The sequence below is a fragment of the Mobula hypostoma genome, chromosome 6, assembly GCF_963921235.1.
Source record: "Mobula hypostoma chromosome 6, sMobHyp1.1, whole genome shotgun sequence".
In the NCBI taxonomy this organism is placed as follows: domain Eukaryota; kingdom Metazoa; phylum Chordata; class Chondrichthyes; order Myliobatiformes; family Myliobatidae; genus Mobula; species Mobula hypostoma.
In genome coordinates, this window is record NC_086102.1 from 153494721 (window position 1) to 153519660 (window position 24940).

The following is a 24940-nucleotide window of genomic DNA, read 5'->3' on the forward strand; positions in this document are numbered from 1 at the left end:
CTGACTTCCTGTGGCCAATGTGTCTGTCCAAGATAGAAATGAATATCACACTTTCCATGTGGAAACCAAGTCCATTTCTAGGGAAGTAACACCTTCCATCATGTTATGTGGTGTTACAACCTTACCAAGTGGGCTAAATTTACTACAGATCTGGCTGCTCAAAACTGAGCACCCACGAAGCATCATAGATCATCACCTGCAGAAGCATGCCTGCTGCAACATATAACCTCAACTCTGGATATTCTCCCATTCTACCGTCACGAAAAGGTTGGACTATCAACCCTGTTGCAATGAAGAATGCAGGAAGACAGGTCAAGAGCAGCACTAGGTATACTAACACTGAGGTGCAAAACTGGTGAAGTTACTAAACAAAACTACATGCATTCCAACCAATAAATACAGGAATCAATATACAGTGCAAGGTTATTTGACTCACAACTAATGGAACAGATCAAAGTTCTCTAGTCCTGCACAGGGAATTGTGAATGCTGATAGATCATTAAATGGGCAACCTGGAGAAGCTGGTCCCAAGATCATTTCCATCCTCAAAGCTGATGAGGTCCAATATGTAGGCTGTAAAACCCAGGGTGAAGCACACTCAACTGTCTTCACCCAGGAGTACTGAGAATATAATCCACCTTAACTTCCTCCTGAGATTCTTTATCATCACAGAGGCCACTCTCCAGCCAATTCAATTCGCTTCTCATGATATCAAGAAGTAGCTGAGAGAAATGAACACTGCAATGGCTATGGGAACTGAAAATACCTGGCTCTGCTGCAGAAGGATGGCAGTCCAGAATCTGCCAAAACTTTAGCCAAACTGTCCCTGTACATGTACAACAGTAGCAATGCGGAAAATTGCCCAGACGTGCTCGCTTTACAAAAAGAATGGTGAATTCATTTTAAGTGGAAAGCGTGCACTTATTCAGCTTTCAATCATCGGCAATGTCATGCAAATAGAGCGCACAGCACTTCCTCACCAGTAAGCTACTCACTAATGCCAATGTGGGTTTAGCCTGCACCCTTCTGTACCAGCCTCCATCATTGCTCTGGTCCAAAAATGTACCACAGAACTAAATTCTGGTTATGTAAAAGTGACCGCCCTTGATGTCAAAATAATATTTGACAAGATATGGTATCCAGTAACCCTGGTAAACTGAAATCAGTGAGCATCAAGTGGGAAAGACTCCAGGAATTGATGTCATACCCAAGGCAAAAGAAGATGATTATACTTGTCAGAGGTCAATGAATACAGTCACGGGACACCCATTCAGGAGTTCCTCAGGGCCTAGGTAAAATATATCTGGCTGCTAAAGACTTTGATACACTGGATGTAGAGAGGATGTTTCCAGTAGAGGGAGATTCTAGGACCAAAATGGCCTCAGAATGGAAAGACATCCCTTTAGAATAGAGATGAGGAGGAATTTCTTTAGCCAGAGAGTGGTGAATCTGTGGAATTATTTGCCACAGACGGCTGTGGAGGCCACGGTTGTTAGGAATATTTAAAGCAGAGGTTGATAGGTCCTTGATTAGTCAGGGTGTCAAAGGTAATGGGGGGAGGAAGCAGGAGAACTGGGTTAAGAGGGGAAATAAATAAACCAGGAATGATTGGCAGGACAGTCTTCAAAATCAAAGTTCAAAGTGTAATTTATTATCAGAATTCATACGTATCATTACATACAACCCTGAGATTCTTTCTTCCTGTGGGCATACTTAGCAAATCTATAGAACAGTAACCTTAAACAGGAGTAATGAACAACAAACTGTGCAAATGCAAATATAAATAAATAGCACTAAATAACTAGTATGAAATAATGAAACAAAGAGTCCTTAAAGAGAGACCATCAATTGCGGGACCACCAGAAAGAGTGTAGTTCTCCCTTTTTGTTCAAGAGCCTGATGGTTGAGGGGTCGTAACTGTTCTTGAACCTGGTGTGTGAATCCCAAGTCACTTGTACCTTCTACCTGATGGTAGCAAGGAGAAAAGAGCATGGCCTGGGTGGTGAGGATCTTTGATGATGGATGCTGCTTTTCTATGACAATGTTTTACGTAGATGTGCTCAATGGTTGGGAGGGATTTACCCATGATGTACTGGGCCGTATGCACTACCTTTTGAACGGTTTTCCGCTCAAAGGCATTGGTGTTCCTATACCAGGCCGTAATGCTGCCAGTCAATACACTTTCCACCATACACCTATAGAAGTTTGTGAAGACTTGATGGACCAACTAGCCTAATTCTTCTCTGCTGTCTGATAGTCTACTTCCTTACCGACCTTACTGTTCTCCTAGGGTTAGAATGTGGATGTAGGCTGATGACTGCAGTGTCTTCAATTTCATATGCATCTCCACAGCAAATGAAGCAGACTATGCCTACGTGCACCACAACCCGAACAATTTTCAGGCAAGAGCTGATAAATGACAAGTAATATTTGTGCCACAAATATGGCAGACAATGAGCATAAAGAGTCAAATCACTTATCGATGATGTTCAATGTGCTATCATTGATCCATCCACAAAGTTCTGGGGATCATTATTGACTAGAAACAAACTGGACTGGCCACATCAACACATCATGACAAAAGTATGCCAGATCGTGACTGACCTTCTGACATCCCAGAGATTTTCTATCACCAGTAAGGCACAAATCAGCAGAGTGTTGAAATTGGATTTATCCACTTGGTTGGATGAGTGCAATTCCAGCATGATCCAGCAGTTGGGATGTTCACTGTTCCACCACTGGTCTATGGTAGATACAGTGAGCACCATTTACATATGACACAGTGGTTGTCTGCCTAGATTACTCCAACAACACCTCCAAATTCTACAAAGGTACAATTAAGGAATGACAAAAGCTTCAGATGCATAAGAACATTATCATAAACTCTTTCTCTCCTAGTTACACACCATCCTGAGTTGAAAATAAGTCACAGTTCTGTGTCATCTCTGGCCTAAATCCAGGAACTTCTGATTCAAGAGGATTGTGTGTGTTAATATCCTCAGACATGGGAGATTCAAGATTTGAACACTGCTATCTTCTTGATGAACAGTAAATTGATGACTCTATTCTCAAAGATGAATCAACTAAAAAAAAAATTAAGAGAAAATCACAATAAAATGTCTTCTCCTCCAGCATTTTTTGTGTGGTGCTCCAGATTTCCAGCATCTTCAGTCTTTCTTGTGAATCCTGGATTCTATTTCTAGATGCCTTTAAAATTGCACCACTTAAATAATACTATCCCTTTATTTTCCTGACAAATGATATACGTTGCACTTTTTTTGTAATAAATTGCGTCTGTTATGCGTCTAGCATTTTCATCATTGTGAGTTTTATTTTTGACTTTAGCAATTCATTTTTAAATAAGAAATGTCAGATTTATTGCATTTTTTCCAAAATGATTGAAAAGTAGAATAACTTCAAATCTTACACAAAGTCTGGGAAAGAGAAGTTATTATATTGCTTTGGAAGAGTCAAGCAAAATGTTCTGTACTAATGTTCATACCTAGATATTCATATTACATATTTCATCTACCTTGATCCATTTAGGGTCCACCTGGTCCTCAGGGAGCTTTTGGTCCAATGGGTGAAGAAGGCAAGAGAGGACTTCGTGGTGACCCTGGTACAATTGGTCCTCCTGGCCCAGTTGGAGAAAGAGTAAGTTAATTATATATGCAGTCAAATGTGATTTTAATGACCTTTGGAATGTCCAGTAAGACTTTGAAAGAAACATTTTACAAATATTTTAATTTGATTGTAAACTTTCAAACTGATGAACATTTCATGGTGTTTTAGTAAGTGATAATTAGATGGCCTATTATCATTTTGCAAGTGGTTTAAAGCAAAGCACATATCTGCTTTAGACGCTTACCTCAGAGTGTCATAGCAGAGATGGGATATTCAGCATTTTAGACCATGTTACACAAGAGCAAAAGAACATTTTCACTCATGGTTACCACTAGTTCCAAAATGGTAATGCACACAAAAGCACTGGTGATGGCAATATCAAGGCTAACAGTAATGCTTTGCAAAATTAGACTATCTACAGCATTCATATTGCCAGTGAAGAATGTTACTCAAGCATAAACAATACCGATATATTTGAAAGTATATCAAAACACATGGGGTAAAACTGAATTCAAAGTAACATAATTATTTTCATCTTTTGTGCATTTAAATACAGAAACCGTGTTTTCTTTCTAATTAGGGTTCTCCAGGTAATCGCGGTTTTCCAGGTCAGGATGGATTACCTGGTCAAAAGGTGAGTATTTTTCAATGCAAAGTATTAAAAATTTACAGGAAAGATGATCTATATTTCAGAACTTTTACAAGAGATGCCTATTCAACATCATGCTTTCTATACCGTCAGGGTGCCCAAGGACAGCGTGGTACCACAGGTCCTTCAGGCCCCAAAGGAGCTGTTGGTGATCCTGGCCGTCCTGGTGATCGTGGTCTCCCAGGAGCAAGGGTAAGAATGTTTTATACGATATGAATTACATGACAATGTCTCACTCACATTAGTAATAATTATATTGAAATGGACAATATTTAGTTCTGTGTCTGAACATTTGGCATGCATGTCCAGTTTGCCAAAGGCTAATCTGGGGAAGATTGAAATCAAGTTATTTACTGAAGTTAAATAGCCCTTTAAACACTGTGGAAAATAAGATCCAAGGAAAAAAACCTCAACAATAAACTTAAGTCTTGAAATTGTTTGTAAGTATTTTATGGACTGATATGCTTTACTTAATACAAAATTTGAAGAAATCTCTGGACAAAACTGAGCTGAATAATCCTCACCATGGATGATGAAAAGAGCTATTAATCAGGGCGGGGACTGAGATTTTGAAGGTAGAGCTTTGCGGCAATTTTTCTGATTTGAGGAGCGACCCATCAGCAAGAGGCAGTGCATAAAAAGAGCTACTTTTCAGTCAGGTCCGCGTTCAAAATTTAAGAAGTAGAGCTTTGAGCCAGTTTTCTCTGAGTTGTACAACTCAGAGGGCTGCACGAAAAGAGCTAATTTTATTCAGGGCGGCGACTGAGATTTTGAAGGCAGAGATTCACGGCAGTTTTCTGAGTTGAAGAGTGACCAGTCAGCAGGAGGGATTCATTAGAAAGGACCACAAAGAATAAATCAAGTTAAACAGAGTGGCCATTCTTTTGAGTGTGCCAGTTTTTAGAGTGGTTTGGCTCATCAGGCTTAGGCGAGATCAGGCTTGGTTGAGATAGATTGTCCTGCAAGTTACTCTGTCTGTGTTCTTATTTGTTCATTCCTCATTCATTAGTGCATAGTAGAGTGAGAATAGCTCCAGGGGAAGTGTTTTCTGTTATGTGTGGGATGTGGGAAATCTGGGAGACCTCCTGAGAGAACAAATTAAGGAACTGGAGCTGCAGCTTGATGACCTTCGACTCATACAAGAGAATGAGGAGGTGATAGACAGCTACAGGGAAGTAGTTACACCAAGCTTGCAAGAGACAGGTAATTGGGTGACTGTCAGGAGAAGGAAGGAAAATGCACAGAGTAAAGCTGCACCGTTCCTCTCAATAATAAGTATATAAATTCAGATAATATTGAGGGTGATGACCTTTTGGGGGGAACACTAGTGAATGGGTCTCTGGCACTGAGTCTGGTGCCGTGGCTCAGAAGAGCAGAGAGATAAAGAGGACTGAAGTGTTGATAGGAGATTCCTTAGTCAGGGGAACAGAGACAAGGTTATGTGAGTGTGATAGGGACACCTGGATGGTAAGGTGCCTGGATCAGGGATGTCTTAGATCGGGTTCATGGCATCCTCAAGGGCGAGGGTGAACAGCCAGAAGCCTTGGCACATATCGGCCCTAATGACATAGGTAGACAAGGAGAGGAGGTCCTGAAGAGAGATTTTAGGGAGCTAGGTAGAAAGCTGAGAAACAGGACCTCCAGGTATTAGTAATCTCTAGATTGATGTCTGTGCCATGTACCAGTGAGGGTAAGAATAGGATGATCTGGCAGGTGAAAGTGTGGCTGAGGAACTGAGCAAGGGTTCAGGTTTATAGATTATTGGGATATCTTCTGGGAAAGTTATGACCTGTAAAAAAAGGGTTGGCTTACACCTCAACCCGAGGGTGTCAAATATCTTTGCGAGCAGGTTGATTAGAGTTGTTCAGGTGGGTTTAAACTAATTTGACAGGGGGATAGGAACTGGAGTGATAGGGTTGAAGATGAGGTGGTTGGCTTACAAACAGAGGCAATGTGTAGTGAGACTCATAGCAAGGAGAGGCTGATGACAGGGCAAAATTGCAGTCAACAGGATGAGTTGCAATGTTAAAGGTGGAGAAAGCTGAAAAGGATGAATACAGGACTAAAGGTATTATATTTGAATGTGTGCAGTATATGGAAAAAGGGCAATGAACTTCTAGCACAGTTACAAATTTGCATGCATGATGTTTTAGGCATTACTGAATCATAGTTGAAAGAAGATTATAGCTGGGAGCTTAATGTCCAACGACACACCTTGTATGGAAAGGACAGGCAGGAAGGCAGAGTGGTTGGTGTGCCTCTGTTGGTAAAAAATGAAATTAGATCATTAGAAAGAGGTGGCATACTGAATGGTTGGAAGGTGTTGAATCATTGTGTATAGAGCTAAGGAACTGCAGGGTAGAAAGACCATGATTGGAGTTATATACAGACTCCCAAACAATAGAAAGAAAGTGGTCTACAAAATTTACCATGGGGACTAGAAAATGTATGAAAAAGGGAGATGTTACAATCATCATGGGGGATTTCAATATGCAGGTAGATTGGGCAAGTTAGGTTGGTGCCTGATTCCAAAAGGGGGAGTTTTATTGAATGCCTGCAAGGTGGCTTTTTAGAGCAGTTAGGGGATCAACTATTCTGGATTGCGTGTTGTGCAACAAACTGGAATTGATTAGAGAGCTTAAGGTAAAAGAACCCTGAGGAGTAAAGTGATCATAATGTGACCAAATTCACCCTGAAATTTAAGAAGGAGAAGCTAAATTCAGATGTATCAGTATTAAAGTAGAGTAAAGGAAACTACAGGGGTATGAGAGAGGAGTTGGTCAGTATTAATTGGAAAAGAATGGTGGTAGGGATGATGGCAAAGCAGCAATGGCTGAAATTTCTGGAAGCAATTCAGACGACACGGGATATATACAGTGCCAATGCAAAGTATTCACCCCCCCTTGGAAGTTTTCATATTTTATTGTTTTACAGCAGTGAATTACAATGGATTTAATTGAGCTTTTTTGACACTGATCACAGAAAAAGATTCTTTCATGTTAAAGTGAAAACAGACCTCTACAAAGTGATCTAAATTAGTTACAAACACAAAATAATTGATTGCATTGGTATTCACCCCTTTAATATGACGCACCAAATCATCATTGGTCTAGCCAATTGGCTTTAGGAATCACATAATTAGTTAAACGGGATCTGATTTTGGAAACCTGTGTGCAGTCAAGGTGTTTCAACTGATTGCGGTAAAAATATACCTATACCTGGAAGGTTCCACTGCTGGTGAGTCAGTATCCTGGCAAAAACCACGCCATGAAGACAAAAGAACGGTCCTAGCAACTCTGCGAAAAGGTTATTGAAAAGCACAGGTCAGGAGATGGATACAAGATAATTTCCAAGACACTGAATATCCCTTGGAGTACAGTTAAGTCAATCATCAAGAAATGGAATGAATATGACACAGCTATAAATCTACCTAGAGCATGTTGTCCTCAAAAACAAAGTGACCATGCATGCAGAGGACTAGTAAGGGAAATTACCAAGAGATCTATAACAGCTCTGGAAGAGTTACAAGCTTCAGTGGCTGAGATGGAGGAGACTGTGTATACCACAACTGTAGCCCGGGTGCTCCACCTATTGCAACTTCTTGAGAGAATGGCAAAGAGAAAGTCACTGTTGGGGAAAAAAACTCATGTGAAGTCTCAGCTAGGGTTTGCCAAAAAGGCATGTGGGAAACTCTGAAGTCAGCCGGAAGAAGGTTCTATGGTATGATGAAACCATGATTGAGCTTTTTGGCCATCAGGCTAAATGCTATGTTTGACGTAAGCCAAACATCACACATCATCAAAAACACACCATCTCTACCATAAAGCAAGGTGGTGGCTGCATCATGCTGTGGGGATGCTTCACTGCAGCAGGCCCTGGAACGTTTGTGAAGGTAAAGGGTAAAACGAAGGCAGCAAAATACAGGAAAATCCTGCAGGAAAACCTGCTGCAGTCTGCAAGGGAACCGCGACTTGGGAGAAAATTCGTCTTCCAGCAAGACAATAACCCAAGAATAAAGCCAAAGCTACAAAGGAATGGCTTAAAATCAACAAAGTTAACGTCCTGGTGTGGCCAAGTCAGAGTCCTGACCTCTGGCTGGACTTGAAAAGGACTGTTCACTCATGATCCCCATACTATCTGACAGAGCATGAGCAGTTTTATAAAGAAGAATGGGGAAAAATTGCAGCATCTAAATGTGCAAAGCTGAGAGAGACCTATCCACACAGACTCAAGGCTGAAATTACTGCCAAAGATACATCTACTAAATACTGACTTGAAGGAGGTGAATACTTATGCAATTAATTAGTTTGTGTTTTATAGTTGTAATTAATTAAGGTCACTTTGTATAGATCAGTTTTCACGTTGACACGAAAGTCTTCTTCTGTTGATCAGTGTCAAAAAGGCAAATTTAATTCACTGTGATTCAATGTTGGAAAACAATAAAACATCAAAACTTCTGGGGGGGGGAGTGAATACTTTTAATAGGCATTGTACATTCTAAACAGGAAGAAGAACTATAATGGTGCTATGAAGTCATAGCCAACATAAAAGCCAGAGGAGGCATATAATAGTGCAAAAATAAATGGGAAATTAGGGGATTAGGGAGCTTTTAAAAACCAACAGAAGGCAACAAAAAATTATCAAGAAAGTAAAGATGCAATATGAAAGTAAGCTAACCAATAATATTAAAAAGGATACCAAAAGTTTCTTCAGAAACAAAGTGTAAAAGAGAGGCAAGAGTAGATACCAAAACACCATAAAGTGATGCTGGAGAGGTAGAAAGAGGCAACAAGGAAATGGCAGATGAACTGAATAAGTATTTTGCATCATTCTTCATTGAGGAAGACACTAGCAGTATGGTGGAAGTTTCGGGAGTCAAGCGTCATGAAGTGTGTGAAGTTACCATCATTAGAGAGAAGGTTTTTGGGAAACTGAAAGGTCTGTGGGTAGATAAGTCACCTGGACAGATGGTGTACATGCCAGGGTTTTGAAAGAGGTGGCTAAAGAGATTGTGGAGGTATTAGTAATGATCTTTCAAGAATCACTAGATTCTGGAGTGATTCTGGCAGATTGGAAATTTGCAATTGTCACTCCACCCTTCAAAAAGGGAGAGAGGCAAAAGAAAGGAAATTACAGGCCAGTTATTCTGACCTCAGTGGGTGGGAAAATGTTGGAGTCGATTGTTAAGGATGTGGCTTTAGGGGTACTTGAAGGCACCTGATAAAATAAGCTGTACAGTGTCCTCAAGGGAAAACCTTGTCTGACAAACCTGTTTGAGGAAATAACAAGCAGGAGAGACAAAGGGGACTCGATTGATGTTGCGTACTTGGATTTTCAGAAGCCTTTGACAAGGTGTCAAACATGAGGCTGCAAACAAGCTATGAGCTCATGGTATTACATGAAAGTTTCTAGCATGGATAAAGCAGTGGCTGATTGGCAGGAGACAAAGACTCGGAACAAAGGGAGCCTTTTCTGTTTGGCTGCCGGTGACTAGCGGTGTTCACAGGGGTCTGTGTAGAGACAGATTCTTTTTATGTTATATGTCAATGGTTTAGATGATGGAATTGATGGCTTTGTTGCAAAGTTTGCAGATGATATAAAGATAGGTGGAGAGGCAGATAGTTTTGAGAAAGTAGAGTGGCTATTGAAGAACTTGGTCAGATTAAGAGAATAGGCAAAGAAACTGCAGTTGGAAGTGGCTGGAAGTTTATGGTCATACACGTTGGTAGAAGAAATGAAAGGATTGATGATGTTTGAAATGGAGAGATAGTACAAAAATCTGAGGCGCAAAGGGATTTGGAAGTTCTTGTGCAGTATTCCCGAAAGGTTAATTTTACCGGTTGTGTATGTGGTGAGGAAGGCGATTGTGACATTAGTATTCATTTCAGGAGAACTAGAATATAAAAGCAAGGATACAATGTTGAGAGTTTATAAAGCACTGGTGATGCTTCACTTGGCATATTGTGAGCACCTTTAGCCTCCACAATCTCTTTAGCCACCTCTTTCAAAACCCTGGGGTGTACACCATCTGGTCCAGGTGACTTATCCACCTACAGACCTTTCAGTTTCCCAAAAACCTTCTCTCTAGTGATGGTAACTTCACACACTTCATGACCCCTGACTCCAGGAGCTTCCAATATACTGCTAGTGTCTTCCTCAGTGAAATTCACAACTCACAAAGGATGAGTTGAAACTAAGGAGGGTTCAAAAGAGGTTCACAAAAATGATTCTGGGATTGAATGGCTTGTTATATGAAGACTGTTTGATGGTGCTGAGTCTGTACTCACTGGAATTCAGAGGAATGAGGGGTGACTTCATTGAAACCTATTGAATGGTGAATGGTCTTGATAGAGTGCATGTGGAGAGGATGTTTCCTATGGTGGGAGTGTCTAAGACCAGAGGACACAGCCTCAATAAAGAGGGGAATCTTTTCAGAATGGAGATGAGGAGGAATTTCTTCAGCCAGAGAGTGGTGAATATGTGGAATTCGTTGCCGTAGGTAGCTGTAGAGGCCAAGTCTTTATGTATACTTATTGAAGAGGTTGATAGATTCCTGATTGATCAGTGCACGAAGGGATACAGGGAGAAGGCAGGAGATTGGGGCTGAGAGGAAATATGGATCAGCCAAGATGCAATGGCGGAGCAGACTCGATGGGCAAAGCGGCCTAATACTGCTCCCATGTCTTATGGGTTTACGTTTCTTTTATTTTGTTTGAAATTATAGTTCAACATTTAGCGCTTTTTACCTCTTTGGTGTTCTGTACCCCAGCATTAAATAGACCGAAGACTAGGGAAATAATAATTGAATTCATTTTAAATCTTTTTTGATTATACATTTTCTTCGTGACTGAGGTTGTATAATGCAAGATAAGATTTAAGTCTTTGCAAAAAATGTAGTCTATTCTCTGCAGGAAGACATACAAAATGCTGGAAAAACTCAGCAGGCCAAGCAGCATCTATGGAAAAGAATAAACATTTGACGTTTCAGGCAAAGGTGCTGATAATGACCCTGGCCTGCTGAGTTCCTCCAACATTTTGTGTGTGTGTTGCTTTGGATTACCAGCATCAGCACATTTTCTAGTGTTTACAATGTTGGAAAGTGTATGGTTATGCACTTTGGTAGAAGAGATAAATGAGCAGACTATTATTTAAATGGGGAGACAATTCAAAGTTCTGAGATGCAAAGGGACTTGGGTGTCCTCGTGCAGGAAACCCTTAAGGTTAACCTCCACGTTGTGTCGGTGGTGAAGAAGGCGAATGCAATGTTGGCATTCATTTCTAGAGGAATAGAGTATAGGAGCAGGGATGTGATGTTGAGGCTGTATAAGGCACTGGTAAGACCTCATTTGGTGTACTGTATGCAGTTTTGGGCTCTTTATTTAAGAAAGGATGTGCTGGCGTTGGAGAGGGTTCAGAGAAGATTCACTAGAATGATTCTGGGAATAAGAGGGTTAACATATGAGGAACATTTGACCACTCTTGGACTGTACTCCTTGGAGTTTAGAAGAATGACGGGGACCTCATAGAAACATTTCGAATGTTGAAAGGCATGGTCAGAGTAGATGTGGCAAAGTTGTTTCCCATGGTGGGGGAGTCGCGTACAAGAGGGCATGACTTCAGGATTGAAGGGCGCCCATTCAGAACAGAGATGCAAAGAAATTTTTTTAGCCAGAGGGTGGTGAATCTGTGGAATTTGTTGCCACGGGTGGCAGTGGAGGTCAAGTCATTGGGTTTATTTAAGGCAGAGATTGATAGATATCTGTGTAGCCAGGGCATCAAAGGTTATGGTGACACTCACAACACGCTGGAGGAAATCAGCAGGTCGGGCAGCGTCCGTGGAAACGATGAGTCGATGCTTCGGGCCGGAACCCTTCATCAGGACTGTAGAGGGAAGGGGCAGAGGCCCTATAAAGAAGGTGGGGGAGGGTGGGAAGGAGAAGGCTGGTAGATTCCTGAAAACCAGTAAGGGGAAAGATAAAGGGATGGGTGAGGGGAAGCAGGGAGGTGATAGGCAGGAATGGTGAAGAAGGAATAGGGGAAAACACAATGGGTAGTAGAAGGAGGCAGAACCATGAGGGAGGTGATAGGCAGCTGGGGGAGGGGGCAGAGTGAAATAGGGATAGAGGAAGGGAGGGGGAGGGAATTACCGGAAGTTGGAGAATTCTATGTTCATACCAAGGGGCTGGAGACTACCTAGACGGTATATGAGGTGTTGCTCCTCCAACCTGAGTTTAGCCTCATCATGGCAGTAGAGGAGGCCATGTATGGACATATCTGAATGGGAATGGGAAGCAGAGTTGAAGTGGGTGGCTACTGGGAGATCCTGTCTGTTGTGGTGGGCGGAGCGGAGGTGCTCGACGAAGTGGTCCCCCAATCTGCGTCCGGTTTCACCGATGTAGAGGAGGCCGCACCGGGAGCACTGGATGCAATAGATGACCCCAACAGACTCACAAGTGAAGTGTTGCCTCACCTGGAAGGACTGTTTGGGACCCTGAGTGGTGGCAGGAGAGGAGGTGTAGGGACAGGTGTAGCATTTACACTTACAGTGATAAGTGCCAGGTGGGAGATCCGTGGTTATGGTGAGAAGGCGGAAGAGTGGGACTAAATGGGAGAAAGGATCAGCTCATGATAAAATGGCGGAGCAGACTCGATGGGCCAAATAGCCCACTTCTGCTCCTTTGTCTTATGGTCTTATATTTGTGAGTGTATTCTCTGTGATTTTATTGGAACAGTTTAATGATATAAGATCTGACACACTAATATGAATGAACTAGAAGTAGAATAATATGCACAAAATAGTTGTTAAATAACTATTGTTGCGGGCTAACCCTGCAAGTTCCCTTCAGCCTCTTCAGTGGTTTTCAGTTTAGCCAGTTATAGTGGCAAAAATCAGCATTTGATGTAAAAGAAAACGGAATACAAAGAAACTGAGATGGAATGAAATTTAAAACAGGAAAGTACTTTTAAAAATCCTATACAGTAACTTGCCAAGACATTGCAATTTAAAATCTTATTTATTTGTAAGTCAAATGTTTGCCTCAGCAAGTAACATGTTTAATTGAAATATTTCATTTACTGAATCTGGAGAGAGATGAAAAGTTATAATAAATTCATTTCCAATACTAAAATTCTACTTTTTGGGTTTAGATGTATTGTCATAAATCGGCCAACTGGTCACATATTTACTGGATTAATCTGCATCTTGTTACACAATATTTACTAATATTTTAATGATAGACTTCAAACATTAAATAGGTTTCCATTAAAATTACAGGGCCTTACAGGAAATTCAGGAGTCACAGGTGCAGAGGGCAAACCTGGAGCTACGGTATGTATTCAGATCAGATTATGACACAGGAAGGATGTTCACTAGGATGTTGTTATGCTTTATTTAGTCTTGTTTTTCTTGTGGCCTTGCTTCTTATATTATGTTAATTAAGGTTTATTTTTCAGTATCATTGACGTTTATTCCTAACCATTATGTACAGCACAGATAGTCTATGGCTACTACAATAACATACATAATAATACCTGTTCGATGAAAAGCTATTGATTAGGTGTGGAGCACTTTAACAAATGCAGATAAACACTATCATCTCATTAACTGTTTGATAAAGTTGATTTATAAAATTAACAAACTTTACGTTCTGAACAGTTCCTTCAAATGTTTTGCTTCTCCTGATTCTGCAAATGTTAACTGAGTTCATTAGTTAAAATACTTGATAAAAAAGTGTGAGAGGGAGGGAATGTCGACTCAGACCATGAGAGGCCTGCATCGGGCATTTTCATGCCTTACAAGGCGCAGGTTGGAAGTCTGTGTGGGGCGCCACTCTTCGCACAGACACTAGAGCAATGTGTGGTTAAGTGCCTTGCTCAAGGGCACAAACACGCTGCCACAGCTGAGGCTTGAACTAGCGACCTTGAGATAACTAGACGAACGCCTTAACCACTTGGCCATGTGCCCAAAAAAGTGTGACCAATCAATAAAGTTTCTTAATTAGAAGGATGTTGTTTCAATATAATTTCTGCTTATTGCTTAATCAGAGCATCCTCTGGAGTGCTAGAAGATTGTTCTGGTTTCCTTGCATGTAGTGCTTGGTAGGTTAATTGGTCATTGTAAATTGTCCTGTGATTAGGCTAGCAGTAAATTGGAGAGTTGCTAGGCAACGCAGCCTGAAGGGATAGAAGGGCCTACTCCACGCTGTATGTCAATAAATAAATAAGTCCAGGGAGAAAAAGAAGATCAACATGCTAGAATAATAATGTTATCTGTTTTAGTGAGCATCTCTAAACAGCTTTTGTCAGAATCAGATAACAAATGCAATCTTACCTTACTGCCCATGCAGCAGAATAAAATGTCACCATTCTCTTTCCCTTTCTTCTTAAGAAAACACTGCGCATTGTTAAAGAAGTTGGTTTATAAACCTAGAAAATGATTATTTATTAAAATACCCTTTGAGATGAGTATTATTGCTCAGAGCAAAGTAAAAATTATTGAAAGGTTGAGTTTGACAAGTGTTAGCAAAATCATCCAGGTATTCACTCGGCATGGCAATTCACATTTTGGCTGGATGGATCAATTACAATTATATATATATATATGTAGACCTGGAATTTGGTGTGGTGCTGCTGAAGTTTTCAATGCTTATTAGTTATTGCACCTGGAAATGGGCTGCACCTTTCAGATTTCCCCACTGGTCCACTTTAACATAAAGATCCAGGTTGCAGTCCGAGCTCATCACTGTTCCATGGGCCATGCTTTTTAAAATGTAATCAACAATCTGTTTGATGCTAATGGATCATCTAAGATTTGTTACCACCAACATTCACACAGAATTAGAGTTACCTGTATCAAAGGACAGGGAAACTATATTGCTGCTTGAATCACTCACTGCAACACTGAGAAGGATTTACTCTCTTGAAAATATATCTTGATTTTTTTAAAGTATTCTAATTTTGACCACTCCACTGGATAGAATCTTTTCTACCTTTTCTTTGAATTAGTCATCTATATAAGGAAGCACTTGATTCTACAAACTAGTGTTACGTACCCCGTAACTGGGTTGCCAAACCAGCAGAAATGGATCACTCAGTTGGAGTCTGGATTACTAGAACTAAGAAAGTTTTATTAAAGAAACAAGCAACACAGTAATCGAAAGGATAATAAATGCAACAGTTCAGCAATGATAACCACACATGTGCACAGAATTAAGATAACAGCATCAATTAAGCTCTATCGTTGTCTAGGGGTAAATGACCAAATTTCAAAGTGACTCAAAGTTCAGTCCAGTTTCGTAGCTCAGTTCGCAGTAATCGTTGCCCTGGCGATGGACAATGTGGGGGGAGGGAGAGAGGAACAGGAACAACTGATCATTCAGACACGGCTTCACTCACAGACCGGCGAGATAGCTCACAAGCAGCTTTTGGGCAGGTCCTTGGTGATGTCACCTGAGGTCACCGACTGTGACCCCTCCTCCAGATGCGGTCGATCCTCTGCAGTGAACCCGGCACCCAAGCGAGGGTGGACACACACCGGGTTCCCGCTGATCGTACCTTTCCACCCTGGCCGTTGTCTGGTACTTCCCACCGACTCGTGAGAAGCGTACCGCTTCCAGGGTCTCGTTACCTCGGGTGTCGTGTGTGTGCCTTAGCGAACCTGTCCCTTTTTATCCCCCTGCTGGGGCATCGCCTGTCCACCACTTCAAACAGTTCAGGGTTCAAAGGGGGGAGCCGCTCCAGACAGCTCTCTCTCCCGTCCCTTCATTACACATCTCCAGACGCTGCTCCATTGTTCCTTATCTCTCCTTCCCCTGAGGGCAGGTGGCAGACCACTTGCTGATGTCACTGATGCTAACCCAGGCCAGCAAACATCTTAATTTTATGTGTATTCTCGTCACACTTCCCCCCTTTAAGGATTTTTACCGGGAGGTAAAAATGACAAACATGAATACATTATTTGATACACACACAAATATACATCTTTATCAGTTATTTGGCTAATACAGAGAATTTGAAATTGTCAACACCTTGACAGTCATCGCATTTTCTGTTCCTTTTACACGTGTTATTAATAATCCCTTAGACCAGGCCCCAACTCAGCAAACTTCATAGTGGCCAAAAACACTGATGAATTGCGACCAATGTAACCTCTCATTTGGTTTTGTCCCAGACCACAATAACAAGGGTCGTCCCATTCCGACTCAGTTTTCTCTCGCAAGGGCTTAGTAGGAGGGGGACGGGTATTGACCGCAGAGTTATTGCAAAACTTCCTGCAGTACCCCACCATCTCCAAGAGCCATCTGAGGGCCCTCTTGTCTGTCGGGGTTGGGAGGTCAGCGATAGCCTGCACTGTAGCTTGCATCACTGCCAGCTGCCCCTGTGTCACCACAATTCCCAGGTAAGTGACCCTCGTGTGGCCGAATTCATTTTTTTCAAGGTTCACTATCAAGCTGGCTTCAGACAGCCGTATTAAATTGCCAATACACACCTCTGTGTTCCTCAGCCCTTTAGTCAGTGAATTACTTATTAAGTATGGGTGTTGTTTACTAGGCTAACCTATTGTAACAACAATCACCCAACGTCCCAGTTCTTTGCATTGCCTCGGGACAATCAAACACACGGGTGCGAGTCGTTTAATTACTTCTTCTAAAGATTCGCTTTGTTCGGGGATTAAGGGAGAGACCTTATCAGTAGACCTGGCCAAAACAATAGCCTTCTCCCATCTGATCGATCCCATCCTAATCTTTTCAAAATGGTTTTTTCCTCTTATCAGGGGGCCCCTAGCTTCTTTGATTTCCACGCTAACACCGACTAGGTTTGTTAGCATATCAAAAGCCGGTGACCATCTCAGTTCGCGTCGGTCATGATCAATAACATTCTTCCCCCTGGGCAGCCGGTAAATCTCTTTCATGATTCCACCAACTGTTTCCTTCAGCACTTCCTCCTCTACACAATAGCCTACTAGTTCCCTTGTTAAAGCTGTGTCAGAGAGAGCTGTCTCTGCCAAAACCATCAGCCCTCGTCTCACTCCTGCGTCTGCACAAATTCTTTCCTGCCTACTGCTACGTCCGTCCCAGCTCCCTCACTACCTCTTGTCTCACTACACCCCGTCTCATACAAGGATGGCAGAAACGTTTCAGCTAAATTCACTATCGCGGGCCCGTGATGAACCTGTGAGTCCATGGGCGGGGCCTCAATGCTGGCAGGCTGACCTGTCAATCTCACGACTGGGAACACGATTCCTCCGGCGATGTCATTACCGAGCAAGACTTCCACGTCTTTCATCGGTAATTCGGACCTCACTCCGATCGTGACTAGTCCAGAGACCAGGTTGCTTTGTAAGTGTATCTGGTGCAAAGGGACTGACTCTGTCCCTTCCCCAACAACTTTGACCTCTACCTCCCCAGTCTCAGTCTCTGAGCTAAACTCTAATACACTCTTCAGTATTAGTGACTGACACGCTCCCGTGTCTCTCCAGATCCGCACTGGAACTGGTTTTAACCCCTCCTTCACTGACACCAATCCGGCCGAGATAAACCTCTCGCGCCCTTCCTGGACTTTTTCAGACCTGTCCTTCCCTAGCGGTTCGCTTAACAGCTCGATACAGCCATTCAAAATTGCCGTTTTTCCTTTTCCCGTCTCCTTCTTTGGGGCAAAGCACCTGGACGCAAAGTGTCCGACTTTCCCACAATTATAACAGACGACCCCAGGAGACTTCCTACCAGACTGCTCCCGGTCTACCTTATCCTTTTCACTAGTCCCCGGCTTACTTTCTGACTTTTCCGGCGGACTCTCCCTGCCGTCCTGACTACCCTTCTGGTAGCCTTAACTCGGGGCAAACTTCATTTTATGCATCAACACATACTCATCCGCTAACTTAGCAGTTGCGGCTAACGTGGCTGCCTCTTTCTCATCGAGGTAGGGTCTCATACCCTCGGGGAACAACCTTTAAACTGCTCAATCAGGATCAGTTGTAGCAGTCTGTCATAATCCCCCTCTGCCCCCTTCGAGGCGCACCAACGCTCACAATATGTCTGCATCTCACGGGCAAACTCCAAATATGTGTGGTCCCACTGTTTCCTCGCATTTCAGAACCTCTGCCGGTATGCCTCCGGGACCAACTCATAAATCCTGAGGATGGCCTCTTTCACCACCTCATACCTCTGGGCATCTTCCGCGGACAAAGCGGAGTAAGCTTCTTGGGCCTTCCCTTTCAGTACACTCTGAAGTAAAACAACCCACTTATCCCTCGGCCAGTCCTGACTTATAGCCACTTTTTCGAAGTGGAGGAAGTACCGATCCATGTCGGTATCGTCAAATGGGGGAACCAGCCTAACCTCCTGGGTCACCCGGAACCCTCCACCTTGGTTCGGCACGAGCCCCTGCTCGGCCCTTATCTTTAACTTCTCCAGCTCAAATTCCCTTTCCCTCTGTTTCTCCTCTCTCTCCAACTGTCTGTCCCTCTCTTGCCTTTCTAACTCTCTCTCCTTCTCTTCGTGTTCTAACTGCCGTACCCGGAACTCGTGCTCGAGTCTCAGTTTTTCAAGCTGTACCTGTACCGCGTCTCCAGCAGGTTTTTCAATAGACACCACCCCCAGCTCACCTTGGGGAAACACACCTTTAGATACATAGTGCTCTACAATAGCTCTGTGTATCTCCTCTCTCCTCATTGTCGACTTCACCTTAGCAAGATTCAACCGTTTGGCCACAGCTATCAATTCTGATTTCCTGGCATCCTCTAATGCCTCCAAGGTCGGCGCCTTTATAAATTCCTCAGCCTCCATTTCTGCTGTTTGTCTTTTCTTTCTTTTGGGAATTTTAACCCAATCAATTTACTCCGTCCCAAATTTAGCGTTCAAAATCCCGGACGAGAACCCCACTTATGTTACGTACCCTGTAACTGGGTTGCCAAACCAGCAGAAATAGATCACTCAGTTGGAGTCTGGATTACTAGAACTAAGAAAGTTTTATTAAAGAAACAAGCAACACAGTAATGGAAAGGATAATAAATGCAACAGTTCAGCAATGATAACCACACATGTGCACAGAATTAAGATAACAGCATCAATCAAGCTCTATCGTTGTCTAGGGGTAAATGACCAAATTTCAAAGTGACTCAAAGTTCAGTCCAGTTTAGTAGTTCAGTTCGCAGTAATCGTTACCATGGCGATGGACAATGTGGGGGGAGGGAGAGAGGGAACAGGAACAACTGATCATTCAGACACGGCTTCACTCACAGACCGGCGATAAGGCTCACAAGCAGCTTTTGGGCGGGTCCTTGGTGATGTCACCTGAGGTCACCGACTGTGACCCCTCCTCCAGATGCGGTCGATCCTCTGCAGTGAACCCGGCACCCAGGCAAGGGCAGACACACACCGGGTTCCCGCTGATCGTACCTTTCCACCCTGGCCGTTGTCTGGTACTTCCCACCGACTCGTGAGAAGCGTGCCGCTTCCAGGGTCTCGTTACCTCGGGTGGCGTGTGTGTGCTGCCTTAGCGAACCTGTCCCTTTTTATCCCCCTGCTGGGGCGTCGCCTGTCCACCACTTCAAACAGTTCAGGGTTCAAAGGGGGGAGCCGCTCCAGACAGCTCTCTCTCCCCCGTCCCTTCATTACACATCTCCAGACGCTGCTCCATTGTTCCTTATCTCTCCTTCCCCTGAGGGCAGGTGGCAGACCAACTGCTGATGCCACTGATGCTAACCCAGGCCAGCAAACATCTTAATTTTATGTGTATTCTCGTCACACTAGTGATTGTAGGTTACTAATATGTGGACAAAATATACTTTCCCTGGTGATTGATAGAGAACAGCTGGTGAGGTGCATCTCACACTATCCTGACTGCTGATAGTACAGCTGACCAGCTGCTCTGCAATAGGACTTGGCATTGACTCTGGAGCCAACATGCACATGTCCTGAGCTAAGGGATTGGGTGGGCAGGGTGGGGATACTTTGTACATAGCTGTTTAGGTTTAGCTTTGCTGGGGCTGATGAGACAATTGCAGCCTATTCATCTGAGTGCAATCATTGACCTATTTATTTATTTCTTTTACCAAACTTTATGCTTTTAGCTAAAATATCTTAATGCCTTCAATAAACAAACTTGCTATTTTTAGCCATTGTTATTTTACTATAATTTTTAAATAAAAGAACTGAAATTAACGTCTGCTGTTTTTAAGCGTCTCTTATTAGGAACATTTAGAAAAAATTAAACTGTCCTTCGCTGCGTAAATTGAATGCTGCTGGTGCAGTCTCGGAATGGGACCACGCATTCTACCACTGGCGCACTCTTTAGATGATTCTGCTGGACAGAAGCTCCTGCGTCTCATGGGGCTGCAGAAAACTAATAGAACTGTGGGATCTTGTAGTGGTGACATGAAATGTGGGTTAGACTGAGCTCAGTACAACCCATTAAGTACTATATCTAATTTGGGATTGTAGTTGAAAGATTCATTGCAGAAGTCACACCAAGTACAGAATGTATAACATACCAAAAAAAAATTAAATGTATAAATGATTGAGTGAAACCAACGTGGATTTTTGAAAAGAAGTCATGTTTAAAAAAGCTGTTGCAGTTTTTTTTTGCAACAGTAAGCCCATGAAAGAGAAACAATTGAAGTGGTATACTTGGTATACCCTAGCTCTGCCTATCTATGGAATATGCATTACAATTTTGGTTTCCTTTCCAAAAAATAATCCATTTCTTACAGAGGAAGTGCAATGATGTTTCATGAGACTGGTTCCTTGAAGAGCAGGTCTGTCCATGTGAGGACGAGACCACAATTGTTTAAAATTAGGAGAATGTGAGGCAAACCTTATTTATACATTCAAAGTTTTAAAACATCTCAACGGGGCAGAAATATGGAGGATATTTTACCTGGTTGAGGAGTCTTCACTTAGGAATCACGGCCTCCAAAGAAGAGATAGTCTGTTTAGGACTGAAATGAGAAATCTCTTCACTTGGTAAGAGGTAAATCTTTGGAATTCTCCACCCAGGTGACTATAGAAACTCAGTCACTGATCTAATTCAAAACAGAGATTGATAGATTTTTAGATGTTAGTGGAATCAAAGGTCACAAGAATAGGGCATGAAAATGGCATCGGGGTAGAAAATCAGCCCTATTCTTGCTGAATAACTGAGCAGAATTCAGGAGGCTTCTGTTCTTCCTTCTTACAGAATCACTTTGCAGCACCAGAAGAAGCAATTTAGCCCATTGTGTCTGTTACAATAGATAAAGTTGAGATAACCCCATCATATCTATTCATCCTCTGTATATTGACTGATGGAGCTAGCACTGATAATTGTCTGAGGTATATGGTGGTTTGCCTTTTAATACTGAGAATTAGTAAATGTATTTCTTCCTTCCCCTCAATTTGAAATCTTCAATTATTTCATTGTTGTGGTTTTACCTTTTGTGCACTGTGAATGCACTTGGCTTTCTAAAATTTTATCATGGTAGTATATAGTTAACACTAATAAGAAAGTTGATTATTGCAATGATTATAAAATAGCTCCAGTCTTGAATGAACATGTTTTTTTTTGCTTCACAATTCTTTCTTCCATTGCTGAGCTAATATCCTACAAGTTCAGTGTGAAAAAAATCAGCATGGGCCTCTCAGAGGCTTGAAGAGACAAAGTACATCTTCCTGTGCAAAAGGCTTCATTATTAATTAATATTATTATTAATCTGACATTGTGACCCATAACTCCCCCTCATTTCAGAAGAAATATTGGATAATGTTTTCAATAATTTTTGTTTCCTGATGATATTGCATCCATTTGTAGAGAGAGCATATATCACATGAAATAATGTCCTATGCATGGTGTACTTATTTGTATCAATGTTGCTATGTTGCCAGGGTCCACCAGGGGAGGATGGACGCCCAGGTTCACCTGGACCAAGTGGAATGAGGGGTTCACCTGGTTCTATGGGTACTGTAGGGCCAAGGGGTAATGTCGTAAGTAACACACCTGTTATTCAATTTGCAATATATTGGTATGAAATATCAAAAATATCCGTTTCGCACCCGTCACTTGCTAAATGAATTAAAATCATAAAGGAGAGCAGAATTTCTGTGTGTGCTATGTCAACAGGGAGCTAATTCTTTACTTCTGACACAAGCAGGTTATTTGGTCCATTGGGTCAATACTTGTTTTCAAGAGGATAATCAAATTAATTCTATTCCCTCTCTTTTCCTCTGTAGCCCTGAAAATAATAATACACTGTACTTACACCGGCTACACTGCGTCCTATTTTCTATCGATGATTTGTTATAAATTCACAGAGTTCAATGCCAAACAATTGTCACTGCTGATAATTAGCTTATAATAATATATAGGGCTTGGATTTTTCAGGGTTTTCATTCAGTTCTTTATTTATGTTTCAGTCTGGTATGTTACTTGCTGTTAATCATACTCAACACAATCATGTATTTTCACATGCTAAGAAATTTTCAGTCAGGGAATATATCTTCGCTGAACTAAAATGAAATTGGTTTTAGCTGCATTGTGTGTGTTCAAAGTCAGCTGCCTTTCCAGGCTGCTGCCACCATACAGTGCCTAGCATACTCCACAGACAAATAAAGTCAGTTCTCTTCATCCACATTTTCAGAATCATTCCCAAATCAAAATTGAATGAACACATTAGTTTTACATGGTTGACATTTACAGTCGCTTTTGAAAATGTTTAGTTTTGTTTAGTTTATTAATTACAACTGAGAAATTTAAACTAAAGATTATAAGATGCAGAAATCTTTATTATTGAATATTTAGAAAAGGTGATTATTATGCTCGCAGGAAAGGCAACAAACACATGAACAAAAATAAAAACAATATCATCCTTACGGTGTGCAGTTATGCATATAGCACAGGTAGTTACTATCCATATTAAATTGCCTTGCTAATAAGCTTGTACTTGTAGGGTGATCCAGGTAAGACCGGTGAGAGGGGATCACCTGGTGCGCCAGGTCAAAGAGTAAGTGACCACTTTTAATGACTTGCAAATTGTTCACAAGTTCTCTTTTTTAAAAGTTACTATAATAAAAGCTGTTTGTTCAGGCTTCTTTCTATTTTTCACTTTGATATTAGGGCACTCCTGGCAAGGATGGAGAAACTGGACCTCAGGGCCATGTTGGTCCAAAGGTAAGTCCAACCACCCCCACTAAGTTATGTCTTTGTGTATTTATAATGTCATCACTGGATAGATATAATTTGGATTCATAAATTCATCAGTTAATTACCATTTTTAAGACCAAAAGCACAACATTGCTAATATAATAGAACAATATGATAAGTGGATGTCTTTCATGTTTTAATGGATTAACCAAGATCAAAATATTGTTCTAATGAAGAACAATAATCTCGTTTGAGCCTGATGGATACCAGAACAACTGATAGATAATATCCTCTTATGACCTTGCAGCAGGGCAAGGACAGTACTTTTTTCTCTCTAAGTATGTTAATTTAAGCAAATGCCATCATGAGCTTGACCAAATTGGGAAAACCAAACAAGATCAATTTTGCTAGATTTAGTAAATACTTAATTCCAGGATTAAATGACAATCTAGTTTCAACACATAGAAGCAAATCTTAAGCATGTAGAGCTCTGTGTTACTTATAGTGAAATTAATATTATATATTTGAACAATTTAATTGTAACTTCACTGCAAATAAAAAGCCAAATAAGCTTGATGGATTTTTGTTTTGCCTCTGGACAGGGCAAAGCAGGTGACAGAGGGGAACAAGGTCCTCCTGGTCCTCCAGGGTTCCAGGTATGTAAAGAAATACATTTTGGTTCAAACTTTACTGTTGAATAATTCCTGAAACATTTTTGTCAGTATGCAAGGCTGGAATAGATAACAATTAGTGTCTTTCTAATAGTAACTTTAAATGCTAAATCCTGGTGAAATCATTTACCTCTTCTGTCAGCACTGAGTGTCATTCGTAATGTTAGATGGGCACATGAAATTTTATATATTAGATACACTATTTTGTGTAATATATTTAGAAATTAAGTATTTATTATGTCAGTACTTTGAAGTTGAATTATCTTGTTGACAGATTCTTTGATCATAGTTACAATTTGAATAAAGAAATCACAAAGCCTTAGTTAATGGATACCATAGGAGATCTCTACAGCACAACCTGGAATCAATTACCCATGAAATCACAATACGAAAGAGTGATTTCCAAACACTTGCTAAATCTACTATTTTAGAAATTTTAAAAATAAATGTGATCAATGAAATTTTAGTTCAACATTTTTATACAGTTGTCCAATGGTGTAATTACAGGACTTTGAACTATTTGCTTCAATATCAGTAGCCAACATCATTGTATGTACATCTACAAAGTATTTCAGCACCACCTTGGCCTTTATAACTTGTGCATCTTACTCTGAAAATATCAACCATTTGATTATAGGAAAAGTGAAAGGCCAGATCATATGTATCTTCCTGCATTCTTGCGTTTTCCTTCTGACTGTCACCTACACCACAACTAAATATCATTTTAATTTGTTCATTTGAATGTCTTAGGGTCTCCCTGGACCTCCAGGTCCTCCTGGTGAATCTGGTAAACCTGGAAGTGAGGTAAGATAACGTTTGATATTTTTTTCTGTTTGTTGGGTATACCAAAAGATATGTAACTAAGCTATTGACAGTTAATAAA

At 41.4% G+C, this 24940-nt stretch overlaps 1 protein-coding gene across 1 annotated transcript in view; it reads left to right on the top strand.

The window, feature by feature from the left end:
• The window catches only part of LOC134348514 (collagen alpha-2(V) chain-like), a 296032-nt gene that overhangs the window by 204239 nt on the left and 66853 nt on the right, over positions 1-24940 (top strand). The window contains exons 23-31 of the mRNA XM_063052002.1: positions 3547-3654; positions 4205-4258; positions 4367-4465; positions 13548-13601; positions 22132-22230; positions 23193-23246; positions 23360-23413; positions 23989-24042; positions 24808-24861. Coding sequence (XP_062908072.1) covers positions 3547-3654; positions 4205-4258; positions 4367-4465; positions 13548-13601; positions 22132-22230; positions 23193-23246; positions 23360-23413; positions 23989-24042; positions 24808-24861 — 630 coding nt within the window. The remainder of the gene's footprint in view (positions 1-3546; positions 3655-4204; positions 4259-4366; positions 4466-13547; positions 13602-22131; positions 22231-23192; positions 23247-23359; positions 23414-23988; positions 24043-24807; positions 24862-24940) is intronic.